General features: G+C 40.0%; 3 protein-coding genes and 1 long non-coding RNA gene across 4 annotated transcripts; 1 reads left to right on the top strand and 3 right to left on the bottom strand.

Moving 5' to 3' along the window:
* Positions 1-14,416: 14,416 nt before the first annotated feature.
* Positions 14,417-16,869, top strand: LOC124306811 (uncharacterized). The gene is made up of 2 exons (XM_046767846.1): positions 14,417-14,722; positions 15,328-16,869. Exon 2 carries the CDS (start codon positions 15,856-15,858, stop codon positions 16,840-16,842), a length of 987 nt encoding a protein of 328 aa, XP_046623802.1. The 5' UTR covers positions 14,417-14,722; positions 15,328-15,855; the 3' UTR covers positions 16,843-16,869.
* A 1,507-nt stretch (positions 16,870-18,376) lies between these two features.
* Positions 18,377-21,133, bottom strand: LOC124307460 (uncharacterized). Its single transcript, XM_046769114.1, has 5 exons — positions 21,119-21,133; positions 20,551-20,698; positions 20,237-20,417; positions 18,511-19,995; positions 18,377-18,383 (listed from the first exon to the last, which is right to left on the bottom strand). Exons 1-5 carry the CDS (start codon positions 21,131-21,133, stop codon positions 18,377-18,379), a joined length of 1,836 nt encoding a protein of 611 aa, XP_046625070.1.
* A 2,862-nt stretch (positions 21,134-23,995) lies between these two features.
* On the bottom strand, positions 23,996-24,557 carry LOC124307174 (uncharacterized). The gene is made up of 3 exons (XR_006908753.1): positions 24,464-24,557; positions 24,302-24,374; positions 23,996-24,194 (listed from the first exon to the last, which is right to left on the bottom strand). It is a non-coding gene; the product is annotated as an uncharacterized LOC124307174 (long non-coding RNA).
* Positions 24,558-24,596: 39 nt separating this feature from the next.
* Positions 24,597-25,596, bottom strand: LOC124307461 (uncharacterized). The gene is made up of 4 exons (XM_046769116.1): positions 25,415-25,596; positions 24,960-25,145; positions 24,761-24,869; positions 24,597-24,667 (listed from the first exon to the last, which is right to left on the bottom strand). Exons 1-4 carry the CDS (start codon positions 25,571-25,573, stop codon positions 24,597-24,599), a joined length of 525 nt encoding a protein of 174 aa, XP_046625072.1. The 5' UTR covers positions 25,574-25,596.
* Between the last annotated feature and the right edge of the window lie 1,583 nt (positions 25,597-27,179).

Raw genomic sequence — 27,179 nt, forward strand, 5'->3', positions numbered from 1 at the left:
AACATGAACCACCTCACATTCCTTTCCCACGTTATCAACCACGTGACATTCCAAAATTAATGGTTCCGAGAATCGTGTTTCACTTATTCGGTTTGATATCCAAGGTCGACCGATAGTCGCGGTACAGAGCCTGCGGTGTCGGGTTACTATCGCTCTTGGAATGCCAAAAGGTGCGCGCGCATCCGTACAGCTGCCCTATAAAAAGACGTCTATCGTGATCGTCACTCTGTTCTCATCGTATTCTCATTGTGAACTGTTCTCACTCGTGAAATAACCTCGAAACGCGATGGATCTAGCAAAAGTTAACCACGTCAGCCGCCTGGAGAATCTGCCAACCAAGAAGATGTCGGAACTCGAAATTGGGGGAGTGTACGACGTCAACGGGTTACGACTGGTCAAAACAAAATTCGGGGTACGTGTTCTGGCGACAATCGATGGAGAATACAACGTCTTCTTACCACCGAGAATCGCAAGAGTTCTACAAGAAGATTCCAGTCAGCTGACTGAAATGTGTAGCATGGCCGGGGAAAATCGTCTGCAAATGAAATACCTTGGTGGAGAATTCAACCAGTTCGAATTTTCATGCAGTTATGCGCCTTAAATGAACTATGCGATCCCCCTCTACTTCCACAAAATTCATCCACGGTTCAAACAATGTTCTGTGTGTAAGTCTTACGTATAATAAACAAAAAAAGATTGAAATTATGAATATTTTTTCATTTATCCATCCTGTATACCTTTAATCCTACGTACGTTTTGTATCTAGAATTAAGTCTCAAAATCTAAGAAAATGTCCGAACACCACTAAGCAAAGACGGAGGGTTTCGAGCTGCAACTCTACGATGAGTATTTGGACGGGTTCAGACCGGAGTGCAAGGTCGGCCGATAGCCGCGGTCAGAGCCTGCGGTGTTGGGTTACTATCGCTCTAGGAATGCAAAACTCGGTTTGAGTACAGCTCGGTCAAGGATGGAGAGCAAGGTCGAATCTTACATAAGCTTCTGAAAAAAATTCTCTCTTAAGAGCTAAGGTGAAGGTATAAAATTATTTCATGAATATTCTTTAAAAGTTTTATTGAGTACAATTTTTAGAGTACGGTTGACAATTACTTCACAAAAAAATAGTACAATAATTCTATTCAACAGTGTCATGACCAGGGTGATATATTCGCCAGGAATGCGGGACCGTTCTTGTAGACGCTTCTGCGCAGTAACACAAATCGTACAGCCTCGCCATCCGGACAGTACGATGATTTTGTAGCCAATTCTGGAGTATGCAAACGTTTCGTGCTGCACAGATTGCGTTGGGTATAGTGTGAAGGTCGCATCTCAGAGCTGAAGTTTTTTGCAGGGTTTCAAGCGACGGGCAGTCAAAGTCCAACATATCGATGATTTCAACTTTCGGAACGATTTCGAGCAACCAATCTCGTTTTTCTTCTCCTTTTACGTACACGGTTTGAGCTTTGCACAGCCTGTCTTGAATGGTCAGCTCAACTTCCTCAAAAGGTACGATTCCACAGCTCCAACGTAAGCCGTGAAAATCGCGTTCTAATCAAGAATTTTGGCTTTTATATTTGACGTCCAGTAAATTCCATTTGTAAGGTGGTTTGAAGAAAAACACTGAAGGAGATGCTTCCGAGTAGATTGAAATTACAGCCAATTCTTTTAACGTGAAGGTGTTGTTGAGAGGTCTACGAAAGCCTTGTATGTCAACGATGAGCTCCATCTTTGAACTGTGCGAGATGGTGGAAACGGGTCAGCTTTTATACCAACTTTTTCACTCCACCACTGAGCGGGTTGTATTCGACAATACGATCGTGAACGATCAAGCAGTACGCCGATGTTTCAGCGGGAAAGTTGGCTTTAGCTTCAAATTCAAGACGGATGTCGACGGGTCCGTACTTCAAAGATTCGTTTTGTTTCGAACAGTCGATAACGAACAAGGGGACGTCTCGAAGGAATTCACTCTTTGTCAGCAACGGCTCGGGGTTCTTGTCGTAGTAGGTAGCTTGGAAGTTTGCGTACATCTCGTACAGGAGCGCGTAGAGATTACGACTCATGTTGAGGTTCAGGTTACCGTACGGATAAGATTGAGAGTTTAAGAATAGCTTGACGTCCGTGATATTGCAATGATCGAAATGACTTGCGTTCTTGCCGGTCTTGTTCTTTCTACTTGTTTGGAAACTCAAAATGACGTACCGAGGTTTTTCAAGCTGAGTGGAAGTTTTCACAGTCCAAACGTGTTTCGATGTCGTGGGAAGTAAGGGATATTCGTACAATTCCCAACTGCGGAAGCTCATCGAAACAGGCGGATCTCTCTGAATGAAATTTAGTAGGTCAACTTTTTTCTGATCCGCGAGTTTCAAATACGGTATTAGCCATTCCACTGCATTGATCGTGATTTTGAATTCCTCCTCCTGAGTCTGCACGATTGCGTTGACGTCAGTTTTTGATCTCGTCAAAATTAACTCATGTTTAGCGTTGACAACGATCTTGCGGTAGTCTTCGGCGAAACCCAATATCATGCTGAGCGGTATCAGTACGTCAAAGTTACCATCGGCATCGGTTAATTTTTTCTTCTCTTCTACATCGAGACATCCAGCGTTCTCCATCAGCCAAGTCTGACCAGGGTGCAGGGAAGCGTAACCCTTCATGAGACTTGTCAAGCCAACGTTCTTGCTTCTATCAACCTCAACTGCGTTAATTTCGTAGCGAATTTCTTCAAACAGATGACAGATGGCGTTGTTTACGAGCTGTGTGTTCACAGTAGCTGTACCATCAGGTTTGAGGAGTCGTCCGTGGATATGTACCGAACTTTTGCTGGGTAATATGCATAAATCCTGATGCTGAACGGTGATTCGAATTTCATCGCTGTTGTCAAAAGTTGACGAGGCGTAAGGTTTGTGAGCGTGAATCTCGTAATGCGCAACGGATTCGTCAAAGACGACTGGTGTTTGAATGTTCAAGATTTCCTCCTCCATGGCACGTAGCAGATGATAAAAAAGCAAAATCGGATTTTTATTTGTCGGAAATTCCTCTTCCAAAAGGTGTCAGTTTCAGACCCAGAGCTATCAGGAACTCCACGTTTCGAGGTGTTAGCGGTTCGGGAATCGAACGACGACTGACTTGATCGGGGCATGTCGACTTACTGATATACCTACTCTTTGACAGTCTGTTATATACGATTCCCATCGTTTATTGCGATTTGATGTGTAGTCTCACAGTGATAACTTCTCCACGAAAATTAACCAGGTCTCCGTCTTGATCCACTAACCGGAGCTGAACGTGATCTATGGTCTTGACGGTGATCGGAAGGTAAATGACGTGCGACGGTACTTCCACGATCTTATATCCTGGTGGGACGGTCGGGAAAAACTCGTGAATAGTGTGTACTTTGTGTCCATTGACGTAGGCGCCCGTTGTAATGCTACACTCGACTCGCAACGCGTTGACCTTGAGTATAGTTACAGGCACGTCCGATTCGTGAGTTTTGTCAACCTCCAGTACACGTGGTGTAAATCCCAAAAGTTGAGCAATGGAATCATTCGGCTCAAAGTTAATCGTGTGGTTGCATGTGATTTCGCTGCGTAATGTATTATTGTTGGGTTTGATGGCGAGCCTGATATCTGTATTTCTTAGCACGTTTTGAAGATACTTCTCTATGTCCTCGATCTCGTAGCTGCCGGTAGGTATGGTGATCACTTTGTCAGCTACGTAAATTTTATTGTGACCGACATCAACGTTGGGAATCGAATTAAAGGTTAACAGCTCTACCAAGCCAAGAGCATAACTTTTATCACGAGCAAGTTCGATCGGTGGGAAATATTGTGCCTCGAGTATCGAAGAGGTTCCCGAAATCGTTAACGTTAACGAATCATCCATGACTGCGAGTGGTGGACTGACTTTGACGAATCACGCACCATGTTTATATAGCTCGCCACTTAGAAATTTCAGACACAAGTGTCCGCATTCAAATGTATCGTAATCCTGGTACCTCTCATGATTGTATTTGACGCTACCAACGCCGAGGTATTTTATGAGGTCCGAGGGTGGTTGAAGGTTCCCGAAACTGTCAAAGTAATCGATATTATTGTCGCGTTTCTTGTACGCAACCCAGTGTGTTCCCGGACCGTCTTTGTCGTCAAGGTTGATTATAGCTGATTCGTTTTTTCGTGGACCGTTTTCGGGCATTTCGTTTCGCATGTAAACACCGCGGAAATGCGGAACCCTCAAGATTTTTGCATATTTCAACAAGTCCCAGTCAGTCAACGCTCGACGTGGTAGCATCGCATCTAGTTTTTTGAAAGATGGAGACCAAGACCTGTTCTGTACGGTTTCATGTGAAGCCCTTTGCCCAACGCGATAGCTTCCATAGTTTTGTTGTGTCGTTTGCTTTCCTCCAATTCTCGTTCAGCCGCGCTCGCATCGTTCACAGCTTTTGCTATACCGGCCGCACCACCGGCTAACGCACCCGTAGCGCTGAGACCGGCAAAAATAGGAATCAGAAACGGTAGAAAACCACCGACTTTCGAAGGTACCGGTAGGACGCGAGGTGTTCGCACTTTACCACCCGCTTTTTTAACGGCGTTCTCAGCTCCCTTCAGCGCAGATTCGATAGCTACTTTTGCATCGTTGCTTGGAACCATAGAACGTTTTGCAGCATTTACAATTTTTCTCAAGGTCACATTTTTTGACTTTCGCATTCCCATTCCGAGTTTTGATTTTACTTTCATTGTATTAGCTACTGCCCAAGCGGCTGCCTTCTCACCCAAATTTGCGTCCTTTGCAAGAACCCGTTTCCAAGCTTTCTCAGCCAACACCCTATCAGCCTCGTTTCTAACCTCAAGGTTCTCACGATTTTTCGAATACGCTATATCGTGTTCCCTACACGCTGCATCGAGAGGGTTGATACCGGAATCGCCTCTCGCGAGTCTTTTCGTCAACTTCGTACCGGGACCGCAGTATTGGTAACCGGGAACATGCAACTCGATCGGAAGTTTGTTGATGATTCTATTCACCAGACCCTTGCCACGATGTTGCCGCCTGCTGCTGCTGCTTCGTTTACCTCTGTACGCGATCATGTTCGTGCGTTGACTGAAGAAAAGTGCTTTAAAACGGGGTATTTATAGCAAATCCGATCAGTCATGTCCGAGATGCGATTTGAGAAACAACCTACCAAGCTTCCCGTGATGAATTTTGACAAACTTTCGGAGCAAAATGTCGAAAAGCACAAACGGCACGGTGAATTACTCCCGAACAGTGTACGTGCGATATTCTGTGGACCGTCGAATTGTGGTAAAACTAACGCGTTGCTCACACTTATAACCCATCCCAACGGACTCAGATTTGAAAATATCTACATCTACTCGAAATCTCTCAACCAACCTAAATACCGATTGTTGAAGCAATTGCTGGACCATGTTGAGAGTACGGAGTATTTTGCGTTTACCGAGCGTGAGCAAGTGATTCCACCGGAAGAAGCACGGCCCAACTCAATAATCATATTTGACGATGTAGCGTGCGAGAAGCAGGACAATATTAGAGCCTACTTTTGCATGGGTAGACATCACGACGTTGACTGTTTCTATCTCTGTCAGACGTACGCGCGTATTCCCAAACATCTCGTGCGCGACAACGTAAACTTACTCGTGTTATTCAAACAAGACGATATGAACCTGAGACACGTATACAACGATCATGTGAACACCGATATGTCTTACACAGAGTTTAAAAGTGTGTGCTCTGCATGCTGGAACGGTGAGAAGTACGGGTTTCTGGTGATCGACAAAGACAGTGAGCTCAACGAAGGACGATACAGGAGGGGATTCGATTCTTTTGTTAGCCTGGAAAAGGAATAAAATTTACCGTTTTCGAGCGAGAGACGCAGTAGCGTTGCAGACTCAGTTGCGTCAACATGCAGAGCTCTGAAATTTCCAAGCAAAAAGATGTCCTACATCAGATCGCTCAAGCAAGTGCTGCGATCCGTCGAAAACACAGATTGCTCAAGTCGGGCAGGGAATCTACGACTCAGAAATTGAGTGACGTTTTCAAACCAGTAGTGACTCCGTTGCAAGAACTGGTGAATGTTACAAAAGACACCAAACCTGTCAAACAAGAGGTGGAAGAAATTAAAGAAGAAATAAAGGAGATGAAAAATGAAACGAAAAATGAAACTTTCTCGGAAATGGACGATTCCTTTGCTTCGGCGGGGGATGAAACAGTCGTAGAAACACCGGTCGAGGACGAGTATTTTGCACTGATGAGAGATGCGAAGACAAAAGGCGAATTGGACAACGTGTACGGTGTACGCAACCTCTCAAACGGACCGATGATCGGTGATTCGTTGATATCTTTTGAGAGTGACTACGTTCGTATTGGCGACACGCGTTACCCGAAAACGAAGGGTTTGCTGGAACTTTTGTTCAAAAAGAAGCCCGACGGTTCTTCTGTGAGCGCCGGAGATCGGGAAAATTTTAAAAACATAATCCTCGCAACGAACGCGCATAAGAAGTATCACTCATCCGACGGGGCTGTTCGAAACGATAACAGTTACAAATTTAGAAATGTCATTGCCGAATTGATGGATTATTCTCCGTCACCTCGTCGAAAGGGTAAAGGTCTACTTCCGCAAGCTATGATCACTCGACAAGGTGTTGAAACGGAATACGTCTTCTGGGATGATCCAAACGAGTTGGTGGAGCGTCTTCGTTTACTCCTGGCATCTCAGGCAGCGGGAAATCCGAGTCACAATAACGAAATAATCTCCATTATCGAAGAGCTACGCGAAGCAGGAATCATTTATTAAGCAGGAATCATTTATTAAGCAGCTCCCGTCATTTTTGCATTCATTACCGAGATGAGCGTCGACGTGTTTGGACGTCAGCTGAATAAAAACACGACCGCGAGCACTCGCGGTCCTCCGGGTGTCGGGTTTCAAATAACAGCGGACGGGCATTACGATATACGGAACAAGAGACTGTGCAACGTCGCGGATCCCGCAGAGCCGAACAATGCTGTAACTTTAAAAACCTTGAGACGAAAATTCAGCGTGCTGCAAAAACGAATCGACAACCTCGATCAAATGATCAAAGCTTTGGAGATCACCACGGAGAAAGCCTTGGATACCTTCTACACAGACTTTAAAACAGGCAGAGACTTGTCGATTCGAAACGCGGAAATCATTTCCAAATTGGACACCAGACTAATAGCGTTGGAATATGAACGAGGAAAAGCAAGCACTGGTGACGGAACTGCATAAGCCTGCACGCCGGAATTACCCGCGTCGACGTGTAGACGTGCGCGGCATCGACGAGACCTGGCAGGCGGATCTTGTTGATATGACGTCGTACGCTGGACAAAACAAAGGCTACAAGTACATGCTCACAGTCATTGATATCTTTTCAAAGTATGCGTGGGCTGTACCGATAAAGAGCAAGTCTGGAGACGATGTTACGAAGGCAATGGAATCTGTGCTTGTCCAAGGACGGGTACCGAAAAATTTACACGTCGACAGAGGAACGGAATTTTACAACTCGAAATTCGAATCGCTTATGAAACGCTACGGAATCAAACTTTACTCCACGTACAGTAATTTGAAGGCTTCGATCTGTGAACGTTTCAATCGCACGCTGAAAGGTAAAATGTGGACACGGTTCAGCATGCAAGGAAGCTACAAGTGGCTCGATATCTTATCCGATTTGGTTTCGGCTTACAACAACGTCAAACACCGAACCATAAGAATGAAACCGTCGGATGTCACCGTTGCAAACGAGAGGCTGTTATTACGTCAGGCGTACGGAGGGCTTCGAGCGATACCTACCGTATCGGCAAAGTTCAAATCCGGCGACAAAGTTCGAATCAGCAAATTCAAAAATGTCTTCGAGAAAGGTTACACTCCCAATTGGACGACCGAAATATTCACGATAAGTCGAGTGGAAAATACTCATCCTGTGACGTACAAGCTCAAAGACTACCGAGATCAACTCATCGCTGGTGGTTTCTACGAACAAGAGCTCCTCAAGGTTAAGCATCCGGATATCTATCTGGTGGAGAAGGTGCTCAAGAAGCGTGGAAGAAAAATATACGTTAAATGGTTAGGTTTTGACAATACACACAACAGTTGGATAAACGAATCGGACATGTAACATTTTAATAAATGAATTTTTTTGTAAAAACGTATGTCCCTCTTTATTTTATATCCGACACACAACAAGTATGCGTCTTTTTAGACAATCGACATGGTACAGTTATAAATTACAAAGCTTAGGCTTGTAGCCCCACGGAAGCGTGTCGGTTGTATTTTGAAACACGATCCGCTTGTCGTCATTCCAGCTCAGTGCTACTTTCTGCTGTTCTACGGTGTACACCTCGTGCTTTCGACTCATGATCAAATGCTGATTTGAGGATAGATTTTCACGTTTCAACGCACAGTCCAAATAATCGTTGAAGGTTATTTTTCTTAACGCTGATCCTCTGACTCCTTTGGCACGTTTAGTGTCTGTCTCATCTCCCATGACTCGGAACGCGTACAGTTTAGCTCGTAACCCTACAAATTCGAGCATGATTTTGCCGTTGTTCTCGTCTTTCATCAAACCGAGAACTTTTTTGTTCGCTAGAGGCATTCCATAAGCGTTGTCAAGAGGATAATCCGACGTGTCAAATTTATGTAAGTCCGCCTTCATGTGTTCGTAAATGTCGGGGACGGTAAAATTGTTAATTAAACTGTCTGTATCTGTATACATTAATTTTGCTAAGTTGCCGAATTTCTGTTTAATGTAATTGTAATGAAAATCATAGATATATGTTTTGGCTAGATCCATAATGGAGAAACCTGCGTACAATGGTTTGTTCAACTTGACTTTCGTCCTACTCATTTCAACGATAATTATATCTTTGTCGAAAACGGTGCAGCTGTGAAAATTAGGCTTGGCTATGGTAGCTCTCGCACCGTACCGTCCATCCCATTCGGTGATCAATCGAACATCTCTGTACTTTCGCACGTTTTCCATAGTTTTGCCAAAAACTGCGTTGTTCATTAGCTTGTAAAAATTTTTCTCAAATTCGTTGTCAGATTTTTTTCGCAAATCGGTATTTAAATCTATATATTTTTTCAGCCACGGAGTTTGCTTGAATTTGAGAACTCTATGAATTTTGAGTAATTTTAAACCTAATTGTAAACATTGTTTCAGAACGCGGTAGTGAACAACGTAGTTTTTCTTAGAAAATAGCGTGGGTGTCAATTTTGGCTGTTTATTGGTCGAAATCGGAGGTACATAGTGCTCCGGACACAATGGTAAATCCTTATGAGTTTCATGCAGTTCCGCAGGATATTCCAAATCTACCTCCAGCACGTAACCAAACTCCGCATCGTCCGAGATGGTAAGAACGTCGCATTGTCCGAAGTCTGATAACCATTCGAAGGAACTGTATGGTAGAGCAAAGCTCATAGCAGCACCGTACAAATTATTAACGTCAAAGTACATGAGATAAGATTCTTCGATCTCAGGATCGAATTTCTCTCCCATGTACCTGTTGTTGGCCTTTGCGTATCTGTTCGAACACTGTGATACACCACCACGAATACCTTTTTCGATAAACATAACCATGTCTATGTCGGTGAGAAGCTCGAGTTCGATGTCTGTACATTTTACCATTGCATCAAACGACAGACCGGGCGCTGTGTAGTAATGTAACGGGTCCAGTTTGTACGTCGTCCAACAGCTCTGTCGAAAATTTTGAAAAACGTCAGCCAGTAAAAACACGTCCGTCTGTAAATACAAGTCCGAATACTCTCCCAAAGTTTGAACGTTAAAAGTTTGCCATACGTCGCACGCATGCGCGTAATCGCCGTCTTATATATTCCGGTCGTTCAATTTTGAATAAAACTGTTCTTTGGCTGGTAAATGTTTCTCCTCGAGCTTCTCCCAACTGTCTATGTATTCGTACGGGAAGACACCTTTCCTAGTCAATAACCGAAATTTGTTCAAGCTACTGCAGAATTTACGTGTTATTGTTTTTCGACAATCGTCCAGATACGATGATAATTTATCGAGACTGCTAGGCATGAAACGGTACGAATCTATGAATCTAAACTTTATATCTGTCCCCTTAACGAATTTAGTGAAGGAAATGTACTTTTCTTTGTTGACAGGTAATAGTTGAACAGTACCTTCGAATGACTTACCCAGAGCTTTGATCAGAAAATGCGCATCGTAACCCGAAAGATTGTGGAATATCACTGGGATGGTGTGCGAATTTTGGTAATTTAGATTACAGCTGCGGTGAGCAGCACCACGGTACTTTCCTGTGAAATGACAGTGATCCCGATGTTTCACGTCTGTGAGCGTAAACGGTTTTTCACAAATATGACAGACCGCCGACAACTCAAATTCGTTGATCTGATTGAAATTTAGTGGTTCCATCGGTACAACAGTCTTGTAGTATCCCTCTAACGAAAGTGCCAATTCCTTTAACTCGTTCACAAACCATTGGATGCAAGTTTCTCCACGATTAATTTTGAATTTTGAAAGCGAATCGTCAAACGCGCAATGTAGATAGTAAGCTATACTATACGGAAGATGCTTCTGATAAATTGTTCTATTTTCCCCAAAGCTTTCATGTGTGGGTTGCAGTAAACATTCGAGATCCGCGTAAATGCAGAATGGAACGGTTTCTTTGTGCTTGAAATTTTTGAATTTCAGTATTTTTTCCTCATCTGTAGGTAGAATAACTTTTGTTTTGTTTAAATTCATGCAATCAGCTCGGTGCTTCAACAAACATCTTTCGAAATTGAAATGAGACAGACACCTATCGCACAACCAAGTATGACATTTATGCTTGGAAATTTGAGATCTTGTCAATCGAGACAGATTTCGAATACAAGTGAAATGAAAGATTCTATTTTTTTCATAATTTACCATATCATCGTCATCGTCATCGTCAGTGGTTTCAGTTTCTGTCGCCAAAAGATGAATTGTAGGTTTATCAGACTTATTCTGACTTAGGTGAATCGGTACTATATCACTTTTTTTCCGATCACCTTGGTCTATACCATAAACGTTAATTGAAAGACCGTTAAGCTTCTCAAATTTTGAAATGGTGTTTTTGTCTAGAGACATAGGAAACGTTATACCATCATACCGTAGCACTGAGCTGAAATGTGGATACGAAGTAATTTTGCTGGGATTGTTGTCAGCTGGGAACAGAGCTGCGGTGACCGACCAGAGGAAGCAATACGAGTCGCTGTTACGGATGTTGACGACAGCCTTCTTATCTTGAATATCTTTGGGTAGTGGTGTGTATGTGAAGACACCGCCTCGTAGTGGCACGTACTTGTTGATATTCACAGTCAAATTGATTATTTCGGTCAGCGACCAGCCCGAATCCTTTTCCTGGAAATCTTCCACCTTTTTCAACAAACGCTCCGTCGCGTTTTCGATGAACCATTCGCTGATATCCGTTGTCTGGAGGATGATTTCATTTCTCGTATTAAAAAATTTGATCTCTTCCACCGTGCGATCAACTTTTCTGAGTTCAAATTTACAAGCCAGGATAACGTTGGCTTTCAAGCTCCCGTCTTTCTTCAGAGCGTTTTTCAGTCTCGCCACAGCTAGTACGTTTGCGTCTTCTAGAAATCTCTCCACATCTTTATGCTTCAAATTGACGATGGATCCAGTTCGAATTCTACTCTCGAAAGCTGATTCCAAATCTTCCCACCGTACTCGATCGCTTCTTCGTCGGCTTCGTAATCCGTCACCCACTTTCTGCAATTGTTGAAATTTGACTGTCAACGATTTCAGAATTCCAATTGTAGTCAAAATTCTTGTCTTCTCCCCGATCGTTGAGGCGTTGTTGCGTAAGATTTTATTCAAAAGCCTGATATTTTGGGTTCCGAGTCGAATCCATTTTGCAATTTCTGCCGGCGACGATTTTTCCGATAAAATCTTGAACACCGATTCCATAATATCGATCAATCTCAAACACTTCGCGGATTCCATCTTGAGCTCTTTCCTCACGTATGCTTGACAGGTTGTGACGTAATGATCGTTTGCTGTGATGAGCGTCCTTTTTATAAGGCAGCTGTACGGATGCGCGCGCACCTTTTGGCATTCCAAGAGCGATAGTAACCCGACACCGCAGGCTCTGTACCGCGACTATCGGTCGACCTTGGATATCAAACCGAATAAGTGAAACACGATTCTCGGAACCATTAATTTTGGAATGTCACGTGGTTGATAACGTGGGAAAGGAATGTGAGGTGGTTCATGTTACACATCAGCAAATTCTCGGAACCATTAATTTTGGAATGTCACGTGGTTGATAAGGTGGTTAGACAAAACAATGCGATCGACAAGTTTCGACGGTGAGCGGTATGCGGTCAAAGGATTTCGGTGCGACGTTGAGACAAACAATTCTCGGAACCATTAATTTTGGAATGTCACGTGGTTGATAAGGTGGGAAAGGAATGTGAGGTGGTTGACGTTACACGTCAGCAGTCCTACCGTGGGAAAGGAATTCGGAGTGGTTCATGTTACACATCAGCAGTCCTATCGTGGGACAGGCGAGCACTACAGACCTTCGGTCGGTAAAATTGTCGGTAAAACAGCACGATTTTGACCCTCGATCGATCAACTGTCGGTAAGATTGTAGGTAAAACAGCATGATTTTGACCCTTGATGGATACAACTGTCGGCAATTGACCTTCGGTACGGCAGACTGTGACGTCATCGCGGAAAAGGGTTTGAGTCTGGGCTGCGCGGAGCGGCTCGGTCGGTAAAGAAGGTGTTTGTATCCAGAACCCCCCTTGCTGTACTACTGATAAAAATGCTATTGTTGGGCGCCAGACGCAGTAGCGTCAGATATAAGTTGATTATAGACTAGACCAGGGAAGAGCCGATCAGGTTCTACGACGGTTTTGCACAACCGGCTCAGTAAAGACAAGATAATGGTAGAGGGGAGGGTTCGTATCCGACAGATAAACACGATATAATGGAAACCGGTAATAGTATCGAATATATTAAAGAAAGGCGAGCGATATTAATCACAAGCGAGAGATGCAAGACATTCAGGTACAATTAAATCATGAAGACATTCAAATACATTCAGAAAAAAGGTATGAGTGAGACTTGACGGATTAACAAGACAAGAGATGTGATGAGCGATAGAAATGCGTGTGTTCGCGATACTATTGAGATACACTCAGCAAGATTTACAAAATAGGTCAATCAAGGTAGGCTAGCATGCAATCCACAATCTAACGTTTTTCAATTAAGGTAACAAGGCAAGCGACCACAAACTGCGATGGCGAGGGAATAGTAATATTACAATAAAGAGAAATTGTCATGGTAGTCTACGGTTAAAGCACAGAATCTTACAAATAATGAAGAAATTGAGAAATATCATGAGAAACGAAAGGAACAAGAGGTAGAAGTCAACCAGATGATATCTAACAAGGAAAATCATTCCGCTGACATCTTTCGATTTTGATGAAATTCATATGTTATTCTACATCAAAATCTAAGAGACGCTTATTTTTTTTTATCGGCGGAAAAACGTTTCTAGGGGGTGAAATGATGCTCTGAAGTTGAGACCTCCGAGGGGTACTTTTCAGGTTTCACCTATTTTCACTTGAGATAATCGAATGCACCCAGATGGATAATTACCTTAATGATAAAAGCTGGATCTGAACAATTGAACAATGAATTCCCAAACACAATTTTCGAGAGAATACAAAATACAAAATTATGAGAGAGTGAGAATTTCGGAGAGTTCACAAAATGAAGAGATACACTAAGTATACCGCAGTACAAAAGAATCAAGAATAATACCCAGAACTTGACTTAACATGATACAGAGAAAAAAATAACAGGCAAAAATAATCTAGAATTGCCAATAGCAATAGAAAAAGGTGCGGTAATATTTACTGGCTGATTCTACGCTCGGTTATACTTCAAGGAACTCGATGTACGATACAATAAGCAGAAAATAAATAAAAATATATTAAGCAATAACAGAAATAAAATATAAGGAACACTGCTATTACAAATAATTACGAAACGAAAGGTAAAGCCACTAGGGCTAAAAATACGATAGAAACTACAGAAGCAGACTAATAGAAATTCACGAACAATCAGAAAATTCATAAATACAGGAGAACTGTTCACAAACAACCTTGTGAAACCAACTTGTCGGTCGCGCGCCGTACAATTCACGTACCGCAACAAGCGTTTCACGCTTTCCAGTCGCGCGCCACAGAAGAAAGCATGACGTCACACGCGCCGCTCACGCCACCCACGCAGCCGAGCGCGTCCCGCAATCAGCCAACGTGGTCTCCCGCTGTTGAAGTGGTACCGAGGCTGCGATAAGAGACCACCGATCTCACCGATCGGCAGGACAACTTCGGTCTCGCCGGAATTGACCAGCTATAGGGACCGTGCATTAGACCGTCACGCCAACTGGTGATAGAAATGTTAAAAATTCGGGCAAAAAAGTTAGGCAAAAGCACGCGATATTTTGTTTCTCTATTTTTAATAATATAAATATTAAAATTATTCATAATGTCTTCATCCGTAAAGTCTTGCTGTATCAAAGGATGTACAGAAAAATCACGTCGGATGCACCAAGTCAATTCGCTAGTAAAATTTTATTGTTTTCCTTCGAGTGAACATGGAGTCTCATGGAAGTGTGATAAACGTATCAAGTGGATAAATGCCGTGAAAAATTATGTGTGAGTAATGAATTATAATTATTAGCAACAGTAGTAATGTTATTATTCAAAAATTTTTAGATGAAATAGTGATATTTTATTAAAAAAAAAAATTACATACAATAATTAAATTTAAATTTATGGAGTTGTTACGTCCTCCAGACTTCATATTCCTTTCCCACGCTCTTAGTTACCTTACGCTCTGTAGTCTACCCTTATCGTTCGCGAGTCAGCAGGTTCTCCTGTAACTCGCGGCTAGCTCGCCTGCTACATCCGGCAGAAGCGGCAGATCCTTCCCAGCACTCAAGCAAGACACCTATCCCTCTAAACCAAGACCATACCCTTTTTCCCTAGACCGACTCCGTTGCATTGACCACTAATAAACAATCATATACTATAAATCGTTTACCTTCCCTTAATACCGATCCCTTTCTATTCCATTCCCTTCCTGCATTGGGAGTAGTAGCACGCGAGTGCATAGTCGACGTGAACGGACCCTACAATAGCCAAATAACACCTTGGCTGGGCGTGGAGTAAGCTCCGATTACCGCTCATCGGAGCCTACGCAATCTACCCCGTAACAGAGTAGTATAAATCTAACCCTCAAATTTTGTTGTTTATTTTAGGAAAAATCCGAAAAACTGGGAGCCAAATCAACATACAAGAATTTGTAGTGCTCACTTCATAAATAATAGTAAATCAGATAACTCCAATCACCCATCATACATTCCTTCTATTTTTCCTGGAAAAGAAAATGTTAAGAAATCAATTCAACGGCTGCAACGATTTGAACGGTCAAGAATACGTCAATTAAATAAACAAATCAACGTCTCGAAATCTGTAGTGATTAATAATACAAACAGCAGTATGAACAGTGATAATTCAATAGCATATAAGGATACTAGTTGTTTGAGTGACATTGTCATGGAGCAAGACACAGAAGTTCAGGAAGACTTTTTTATGAATGATACGAATGCTTCTGATATGAATACTTCTCCTCGGGTTTTTCGAAGTATAACTTGTCACACTGAGCAATTTATATCAGATAGTTCGACTGATACTTGTACTTATTTTTTTGTAATTTGAATCATCATGATGGCATTAGTACCGCTGCAGTCCAGGTCAATATATCTGTGACAAAAACCACGGATAAAATGTGTCAAGCTTCGATGCCACTTATAAAGAAAAAGGTCCAAGATTCCAGTTGCGATCCAATCGATTTTGAATCCGAAAAATCGCAATGTCGAGGTTTTCATGGGTTATCATCTATCACAACTAATGAAGCTATGAGTAGCTTAACAGGTGTTACATTGTCTATATTCTCATTCCTTTTAAATCTACTCCCAGACTGCAAAAATTCTAAAGTTGATAAAAAAACAAAATTATTGATAACATTGGTGAAACTAAAAACCGGTTTGACATTTACCGCGATGTCAGTCTTGTTCGATATTCATCGCACTACTGTTTATCGAATATTTATAAATAATCTGCAGCAGATGAACATAATAATAAAAAACTTCATTTTCTGGCCATCAAAAGTCGCTGTACAAACAACCTTACCAGAAGCATTCAAAATACATTACCCCAACACACGTGTTATTATTGATTGCACCGAAGTCAAGACAGAAGTTCCACCAGAAGTTAAACATCGGGTTCTAATGTATTCAGATTATAAACATCATCACACAATAAAATTTTTAGTTGGATGTGCTCCAAATGGATTTATAAGTTTTCTGTCAAAGTGTTATGGTGGTCGTGCTGGTGATTGTTACATTACAAATGATTGTGGTTTAGTGGATTTAATTGAGCCTGGAGATGTTGTGCTAGCAGATAAAGGATTCCCACAAATACAAACTAAAGTCGACGAAAAAAACGCAATCTTTGTGATGCCTCCATTTTGTACAAAAGATCAATTTTCACCTGAGGAAGTAGATGAAACTTACAATATTGCTTCAGTGAGAATACACATTGAACGAGTGAATCAAAGAATAAAAGACTTTTATATTCTCTCCAAAGTGCCAGCATCACTATTTTCTCATATTGATGAAATTGTTTTTGTCATTTGTGCTATTATAAATATTCAAGAGCCTCTGTTTAAAGAACGAGATCAATCAACGACAGAATGTAAAACGAAGGAATAAATTGTAAATTTAAAGAATTAAATAACATGTGTAATTAGTATGAAATGTAACTTTATTAAAATCTGATGAATAAACTATTAAAATAATCAAAGTATATATTTTTTTTTTTGGAACTGTGCTTAAATTATGAATTTTTATATCATAAAAATACTTACAAAAATATTTGGTAATGTTATTTTGGCTGTATTATTATAAATGATAAATTATTTTCTATATTTATTTATTAAAAAAAGGAAAACTAACAGAACATTCTTAAAAAAATTCTATAAGTTGACAGTTATTTTTAAATAACTTTTAAAAGATATCTGTAATTGTTTACTTTTTATAATCAATAAATAATCTTGGAAGATAATTAACAAAATAAAATTGCTCTAGATTAATGTTATTCTTGGATATGAAGGTCACAACTCAAAACACTTTTTTATCGTGTTAACGTTTCGGCCCTGGTGGGGGCCCTCCTCAGAACATTTTATTTAAACATCTGTCACGAACAAAAATAAAATAATGTACAACTAGGTTTTAACAAAATTAGACATAGTGGTATAAATAATATGCAAGTATGTTTGAGCAAGTATAAAAGAGGAATTACCTAGTATGAGATGACACTTCCAATTACATAGAATGCGTGTTGGTAATTGATGAATAAATAGAAACAATAAAAAACAATAAAAAACAATAAAAACAAAAACCGAAACACACTGCGTTCGCGACACGTAATTCCCACGAATTCATATTTGTTGTTAGTTTGGTAAAATGAAATAAAACACACTGCCGTTATAGGTTGAGTCCAGAGCACAAGTGGAACGTCCAGTGTGTAGTGGGGAAAGGTCGATATCGATAGTTATCAGAGCAAACGCAGAGTCAACGGGTTAAAAGGAAACCAAAATTTTTGTTAAGGAGGTAAAATCGAGAGCAAGCTCAGTCGGTAATGGACAATTACAATGGTCGTATCACAGAGGTGTGAATATTACTTAGATGTTCTATGTCTTGTTTACGGTTGACAGAATTGGGATGTGCAACAATATTGCACATTTCTAACAGTAACCTATTGTAATACAACGGTTCGACGTCAATAATGCTGGCTTGAAAATAATTAAAAAAGTGGTCGAAATCGATGGCATGTCTCGTCAATGCAGTATAATTATCCTCGTGTTCATGGATATTGCGTTTATGCTCGGTTATCCTGGTGTGTAGCTGCCTACTAGTTTGGCCTATGTAAGACATGTTGCATTGGTTGCAAGGTATTTTGTAAACTACACCAGAGCGCATACCCAGGGGTAAGGGTCCTTACCCGAATCAAACATCGAGGATAGATCATGTGCACATTTACCCACAAATTGAATTTTGTACTTAGAGGATGTTCTGTTGAGTGACTCAAACAACCCCGCGACGTATGGGATGGAAATATAGCTTTTTTGATTGGTTTGTGTAGTAGTTACATGGATATTATTGTTAGGGCTGGTCGATGACAAGCTGGAATCGTATTTAAACTGTACATGTTTGTTGAGCAGGCGAGGTGGATAGTCGTTTTTACTTAGTACCTGCTGAATCAAGGACAAATTTTTTTTGTGAAATTCCATACTTGAGAGTCGGATCGCTCTGTCAACTAAGCAATTAATCGTTCCAATTTTGTATGATCTGGGATGGTGAGAATGGTAATTTAAATACCTTTGTGACCAAGTAGCCTTATGAAACCAATCAGTTTTAATAAACTGGTTATCATTGATGATCAGGACATCTGAAAAGCTAATTCGGTGATTAGACTCTAATTCAGAGGTAAATTGTAGTCTCGGATGGAAACTGTTGAAGACGGAAAGCATTTCTGCAACTTTATCCGAAGGGACAGCTGTAATTATGTCGTCTACATATCTGAAAAAGAATGAAGGCTTGAAGTCTAGTTTGTTGAGACAATATTGTTCAAGATCATCCAAAACCAAATCAGACAAAATTGGAGAGAGCGGTGAGCCCATCGGTAAACCATAAGTTTGAGCATATATGTTATGATTAAATTTAAATATGGCAGCCTTAAAACATATGTGCAATGCTTTTAAGAGTTCGTTAAGTGGGACCGGAATTTCGTCCACCAACTGATGCCAGCGCTGTCTAACAGCGTTGATTGCAAGATCTTGTGGAACATTTGTGAACAATGACACAACATCCAGCGAAACTAAAATATGATCAGGTGGGAGACGAAAGTCCCTAATAGCATTTACCAGAGCAAAACTATCTCTTACCCGTGACAAGGGAGGTACGATGTTGTTACCTATACATTGACTGAGGAAACGAGCCAGATTGATGGTCGGACTATCAGTGAAAGAAACTATAATTCTTACCGGTGTATCCGGTTTGTGAATTTTCGGTAGCCCGTAGGCTCTAAGTGGTAGGCAATCAGTTTTTGCAATTTGACGTCTAAGTTGATCAGAGATGAGTTTGCTTTTAGACCAATCCGTTGTTAGTTTTTTGACTTCTTGTTGCAAGGTACAGGTGAGATCGTATCTAACAACTTTGTAAGAGTTGTTGTTAGAGAGTTGTTGCAACATTTTATCCTCGTACATTTGTTTGTTCATCACAACAGTCGTGTTTCCCTTGTCAGCCTTCAAGAAAAGTGAGTCCTGGTTGTTATTTTGAAAGATCTTAGTTTCTTTAATTTTGTGAAGGATATTCTTGTCAGCGTGAAGGGGAGAAGGGGTGTTGATGAACTTTTTTATAGTGTTGGTAAAATCTTGGCGGGCCGTATTACGAGAATCAGAAGAAATGAAGGAAATCTTTGATTCGAAATCAGAGATAAATTTGTTGGTTGGGATGCAGTTAGGCTTAAAAGGAATGCTATATTTGGGTCCCATTTTTAGCACGTCGGTAACATTGACAGGAATATCCGTATTGCTAAGGTTCACGATCCAATTTTCAAAGGTCGAGTCAATTGAATTAGAAGTGGGACGTTTTTTGTTGTTAATCAGATTAGCTAACTTGTTGATGTTAGCCGCCTTGTAAGCGTTGAAGGCCGGTTCCAATTTCAGGTATTGTGTGTCGAAGAATTTTTTTGACACTTCAACAGGTAATTCAATTAAAATATCATTCTCAAGCGACAACAAAATATTTTGATATTTGACGATGGTCGCGTGAGCATCACTGATCTCGAGATTAAGTAACGACCTTTGAAATTTGTGTACATTATGTTGGTAAACAGTACGCGACTTAGACATTTTAAAACTAATAACGTTCGAGATAAGCTTGGGGAATTTTGAATGGGTAGGTAAAATCGATCGTTTCGTAAAATTGCTCTAGTTTAGGAACTAATTCACTCAAGAACAAATTATTGCGAGCGATTGTTATGAGAACACAGCCCAGAGGTGAGTAAACAAATAAATCGCAGAAAGCGATATTTGTTACATACATTTGCAGCTGGACTTGCGTATAAATGGAATGAGTTTCACTCAAATGAATTCCATTTTCGTCTAACTTCAAATATTGCACGTTACACTTTCTTGCTGTCGCGTCGTGAATTGGTATCTTTTTGCACGTGTAAGGACATTTTATTTCTATCAATCGCTTTTGCCAAATATCAGGACCATATTCTAAAATAGCGTCAGGAAAACAGCTTAACCAAGGTTGATGAATATTAATCACAAGGCCGACTTGAACAATTTTGCAATCTGGACTTGGGAGTTTTTTATATTCATTCAAAGCTGTCTTTTCCATTTTTTTTACCATAAGCCATGGTTGCTGTCTCCACTTTACTAGGTGTAATTAACTCTCTAATAGCTTTATCAATTTCAAAACGGTCCCCTTTTAATTTGTGGCCATTACTTGCTGTTATTCGTAGTATACGTTGCTTGTACCACTCATCCGTCTTTGACTGTAAAATCGTTTGCATGCAAATGTTTATCATTTTTGTTTTATCACAACACACTTCACTTATATAAAAATCATGAATATCACTTGTTATAATATTCTCTTGTGAATAAAGTTCGTTTACAGACTGCAGCTGAAGTATTTCCGACAGCGTTTTTTTCAATTTCTATTTCGCACTTACGTTGTTCATTTATTTTAACTAAAGCTACCAATGATTCAGCTGCTATAATTTCATTTTCATTTCTTCGGTCAATATTTATCATTGTTGCAAGAGGTGTCCCAGCCAAATCATTCGGAAAGACTAGAGTTTCCAACTTACATGGCACTATGTTTGGATTTTTGACACAGTAAGGCGGTGGAGGGAACAATTTGCTCACTCTTATTCCTTTATCGTGATCCAAAAGCTGTCGACGAGAGGGCTTACCCTATTCTTGACCATGACTAGTCTTAGAATCCGCTGTATCAGCTGAATTGACATAATAAATCACAGCACACATGTGCTTACATTCACCAGACAATCCAGCTTTGCAGGTACACACAGCACGACTAATATTGCGCTCGTTATCTAACTAAAATAAAATAATTTACTGATTAACATTTATTAATTTCATTTCAAAGTTAAAGAAAAAATTAAGAGATATAAATACATACCGTTATTTTGACATTATAATTTTTAGTTTCATACACCGCAGAAAGAACCTCACCGGTTACTGTCACAACGTTATTTAGAAGCCTTTTTTCCACGACATTAGATACATGACCTGATTCATAGAGTTTTCTACCATTGAAGTCGTTTTGACCTCGAATATTAGTATTATTAATTGGTTGAAAACCGTATTTAATAATTTTTTCCATTTTTAATTAACATTAATCCATATGAATACATTAACTATATTGACATTTTTGCCCGTTTTTTGCTTTTGTTAAACACCAGGGCGCGCTACTTTCGGCTAAAGTGCTGCCTCTACATTTAGTGCACGGTCCCTATACGACCTACACTGTTACGCTACGAGTACGCTACAGTCACTGACCAGCACGCAGGCTTTTTGGACAACTGCATGACGGACTTTTACACGCCGCCACCGAGAACCGCACCGATTCAGCACCGCACATCATCGCTGCAGCCCCCACCGCGGTGCAACAAGACCACGACTACCCCTTCCCTCGCGTGGCAACCAATTAACTGACTGCTTTTGTATATATGTATATCAAACTGTAAATAAATAAGGTGTACATACAACATAATCAAAGTCTCATCTTTGACACCACAGCGATCAACTCCTTCCATGCGGCTCGGTCGAAAAGCTAACACTACTAACTAACACTAAAGTCAATCTTTATAATAATGAAAAATATGGTATCCTGCTTTTTAAAACAACCAATAAATATAAAAAATAATAAACAAAGAAACATTACTACTGCTAATTAATTATCACAACCGATATTTTAGGTCGACATAATACTTTTGAAGTAACTAAAGTAATTAACTTTAATTGTACAACACCTTACAAACAAATCAGTCTTAACATTGTACTTTGGGGAAAAATATTTAAATTAAATAATTCTTCTGAAAGACCGGTACAGATACAGGAAAATAATAAAGTAATGTTCTCCCTTTTAGACTTAGATCTGGATCTGGTAACTTCTGCAATATTTGGTCAAAACTGACATCAAAAATATCATTTTCGTCCATTCTAAACTTGTGGCCCTTCTTATCACAAATTTTCATAAAAGTTACTCATGACTTTTTTTTTACACGATACTTAAAACAATGCTCTCTCCAAACCTTTATTACAGCCTTATGCTCACGACGACTCATATCTTTAACTAAATTTTCTTTTACCTTTTGCTTCTTTCTGTTGATACTTCTTCCTTTCTTTTTCTTCTAATTCTTCTTTTTTTTGACGGTCATTTTCAAGTCGTTGATATCTCAAACGCTCAGCTATACGTTTTTGTTCAAGTATTTCTTCTCTTGTTGTGGGTGACTTCTTTTTCGGTGGCATTTTGAGGTACTACCTAAAAAAGAGACGTTACTTTTAGTGGTCAAAACCAAAGAAAACAGTAGTATGAATAGTCCCCTGTGCTATGAAAGGACAGGGGAATGTCGGCCAGGGGACTGTAATTTTTACATAAATACTTAATAAAACAATATCATTACAAACATTCAGATAAACGCAACAGATGTGGCTACATACTAAATGATCAATTATTTTAAACAAATTATCGTTATTAAAAGTCTTAAAATAGTAAAAAAAAAAGGCTTACCAGGGAAATGTTTTTACTAACGGCCGAGACGCGTGGTTCACCAAAAAACGCAGTAGTAGCACCAAACAAAATGGTGGCTGCCCGCTAGCGACGCAACCGAACAAACTTCACACCGATTGCGTTCCGTTTCGCAATCTAAATACTTCGCGCTAAAACTAAATATAACTTCAGCGCGGTTTTAAAGTTTTAACAACGGGCTGTTTTAATAATTTGAGGACAGCATTCACACATGGATATTTTAATAAAAATTCTATTGTAAAAATATAATTGTGATGTATAAAGATGCTAACTATTTTTGTTAATGTATATGGATATTTTTTATTCAATTATCAACGGCACAAAAATAAATATCTGTAACAAGATTTGTAATTCTGGAAAAGGGACGTACCAGGGGACTGTGTTTTGAGACGTATGAGGTTCATTTATTCGAATATTCCATTAGTAAATTACTAAATAAGCTATGGCGTGCCAAGAATACCTAATTCTATGTTGGTATTGATACAAAAAACTGAGAAATTTTAAAACTTATTTCATAAATTAGGCTTGGGACAGCGATTTTCCATTTAGTGGAGAAATGCCCATATAATTTTACTCTTCAGAATATTGGTTCTACGCAAAGAACCCGATGGTGGTTCATTCAAAAAGAACAGTGAGGAAAACGTAGACGCAGTAAACGCTGCATGGGGATTCACGGCACGTGGTCAAAAGGCTCCTTTTAAGAATATGATTGCAAATAAATTTTTTTACTCGTATTAAAATTTATTAAAAGTATTGAACGGTGCTAAGATATAATAACAATGATAAACATCTGTAGAACATCGTCTTTGAGAAAAAATTTTGAAAAGCGTAATAAAAAATGCAGAAACAATAATAATAATAATCTCTATTATCACAATAGCTTCGTCTGTGGAAAAAAAAACTTATTTATAGAAAATATTCTGACAAGATCAATCTTGATTCTACAACGCAATAAATCTGTTTAAAAACTATTAACGATAATAATAATATGTAATAATAATACATTGTTTAGCTTATGTCTTAATTCTTCGGTGCCTAATTCTTTATTTTTTTAAATGTTGCACACATTCCTGCAGCACTCCTGTCAAGTTATTTATAACTTGGTCCCGCTCTTTTTGAGATTAGACGAGTGTGCGGAGAATCTCGTTCCTTTCTCTTTCATTTTCGTTCCTCTGCCTGTCATTCTCGGCCGTCTTCTCCATCGATTTTGCAAACATCTGTGTAAAAAAAATTTGTCCAGTTATTTTCGACATAGAATTTATCGTAAAATGTCGTTTAATATGTACGATGAAGACAACTTTAAAGACATTTCAATAATAAGTACCTCCATGCATGAAACTTGTGTCTCAGCCAGAGTTGCGAAGTCGTTTCGTGAATTTTCCAGCTGTGTGCTGAATCTTCGATTATCCGAAAGATTATTGAAACCATTATTAAATACATCTTTCCATATTTTGTAACAAACAAGTTACGATCTTGTGATACTTACTAGGTCTTGTGACTCTCGAGGCTGTTCCTTGTTGATTAAGGCCACTCGGGCCAGGTTCTGCCAATGCATCTGCTGGAGATGATGTTATTGCTGGAGGAGGTGGCGGTGATGGTGGTAATGCAGCGTCTGTATTTTATTCAGGTATTGAAGAGCCTTCCTCCAAAGTTGCCTCCCCGCCATTAAAGTTTTCGAGAAATTCTATATCTGAAAAAACACAAAAGTCAAATGAGCGATATGACCAACAACTTTTGATTCATTAACAAATAAATAATGACATATTCAGAAACGATTACTTACTAGTGTAATCGAGAGCACTGGCCTCGACGTAGTCTCGCCAAGTTAAGATGCTGCCATCCTCATCGAGTATGCTCTCGTCTCCTTCTGCCAGTAGCTCTATGACGTTTAACTGAAATGGTTTTTATGGAAACAAATGGCTTTCCAAAATAATTTTTATGACATTCGATATTTTGCTTCATCAGTGCAAAACCAATATTACCTGTTTTTCGGGAAAGGCATCAGGGCATTCCACTCCTTCCACGTCATCGAAGCCCACAATGCCCATAATTTTTTCCTCTCGTTCGGTCAGTTTCACTCGAGGGTCACCCAAATTCCCTGTCCTCGAACGATTTGCTCGAATTTTCGCTACTTTTTGCGACACAGTGGTCTTGTTGTCTCGCCACGTCTAGAATAAAAATTTGAAACATTTATTATGAAAAATTACAGATTATATAAAATACGCAAATTTATAAATGTGATATGAAACGATGTGTAAAAGGGTGCAAATTTAAATTTGCAAATTCATTTCTCAAGATTCTGTACGATAAATAAAGGACGTGTTCAGAACAACTCAACGTTGAGTAACGTTGAGCATCGTGACTCAATGCAAATGTTCGCCAACCAAATTTCAATAAGCACCTTTCAAAGTAACATAATATACTCGTATTAACTTACTGATTTCCATGATTTTACGTCTTTCCCTTTCTCATCTTTTCCCATCTTGTTCAGTTCCGCCAAGAGTTGCTCCCACGACGCGGCCAAATCCGATTTTCCATGGAGAGATTGAAATTTCCCTGTTGCAATGTGCGGATGCTGGATAAAATAATCGGCCATATAACCGATTTAGGCTGGCGTGGCCTTCGCCTGTCTCTTCTGTTTGTTTCTAGAAAAAATTTATCAAAATTAGTCACGGAAACTGTTGATATATGCGAAGATCATGAGAAATATATAAATGTACAATGCGTGTGAAAGTATAGATGTCACTTATTCATAGGTAATAAACGACTGTAAGCGAACGATAGAAGTAGACTGTCGAGTGAGTCAAAACTGACCGGGTCGTCTTGGATTAGACGGGACTCAGTAACTGAGTGTATTGTATTGAGCACGTGTATATTTATTCCACGCACCTATTGTATTACAACGTTTTTATTTTGCACCTTTATCTCTACTTGATTACTCTGTAATAAACGTTAATTGTAACAACGAACAGTTTATCCATACCTACTCTCACCAAACACCAGTATTAAATATCAGAAACATGAACGAATTAAATTTTCACATGTTCATTACCTATAAACCACACAAAACATAACATATAATTCACAAGATCACACATAACATGTATTATAAACATCGTTGATTATACTAACTTCCCAACCGAAACCATAGTAATGATGCAAACAAAGCAAAAATTCACTTCACTGGAATTGATGTTGATATTTATATTTACAATGTTCACTATACGATGAATTTACACTGACTGATTGTGCGCGCGTCGATTTAAGCCTTCATGCGCGCCACCGCGGCACGAATTTCAACTATTTTAAGGCGAGTTTCGATAAAATTCTAGTTATTTACTAAAGATTTGTCGCAATACGTCACTTCCTGTCGGTATCCACAACGACGATTCGTTATCCCATACTTAAATGTCGAAGTGTCGCTATTCGTAGTTACGGAATCGCACCGTCGTTATGAGATGGTCGTTACACGCGGCGAAATTCGTTATCGTTACGATAGCGTTCGGAATCGTTATTCTTATAACGAGTTACAGAATCACCCCACAGCCGCGCAGGACGTAGGCGGGCGGTGGAGCCTCGTCTCCCATTATCTAGTATGTTAAATTACGAGGACTAAGTTTTATAGATCTTCAGCACCTTTCCCACTACGTTGTTCCCATCTACCTGTTGCAGTTCAACCACCACCGGGGAGAGAAAACGGAAGATTCGGTAGGGTCCACTAAATTTTGGTGCCAATTTGGCAGCATGTCGAGTAGCAGATGACAGTGTGTGTTGTCGTTTTAACACTACCTGGGTAACAATTTCAGACGGCAACTATATGGCGGCTACATGGCCAAACCAACCTAGCTATGTGGTAGCAATGAAGCCAGTTCGTGGTTTTATCCCGGCATATACATGGCAAAGACAACCAACACATGTGGCAAACATGAGGTTATGATATGGCATATTTTCATGGCATCTTGATGGTTTCGAGGTGGTGGCTATATGGCCAAAATAGTCAGCTTCAATCTGGTTTTAACCAAGCTCTCACAAGGCCAAGCTCCCATGCGGCTATATCAAAATCAAGTAGGTGCTGGCTAGTTTAGCCACCTGGATGCCATGTCGGAACCAAGAAAAAACTGAGAAAATTCGCCAGCTCGCTGCCATACGGTTGCCGCATAAGTTGGCTGTCGTTGCAGAGTAATAGCCGGGAAAAAGCCACG

Source organism: Neodiprion virginianus, chromosome 6, assembly GCF_021901495.1.
Source record: "Neodiprion virginianus isolate iyNeoVirg1 chromosome 6, iyNeoVirg1.1, whole genome shotgun sequence".
Taxonomy (NCBI): domain Eukaryota; kingdom Metazoa; phylum Arthropoda; class Insecta; order Hymenoptera; family Diprionidae; genus Neodiprion; species Neodiprion virginianus.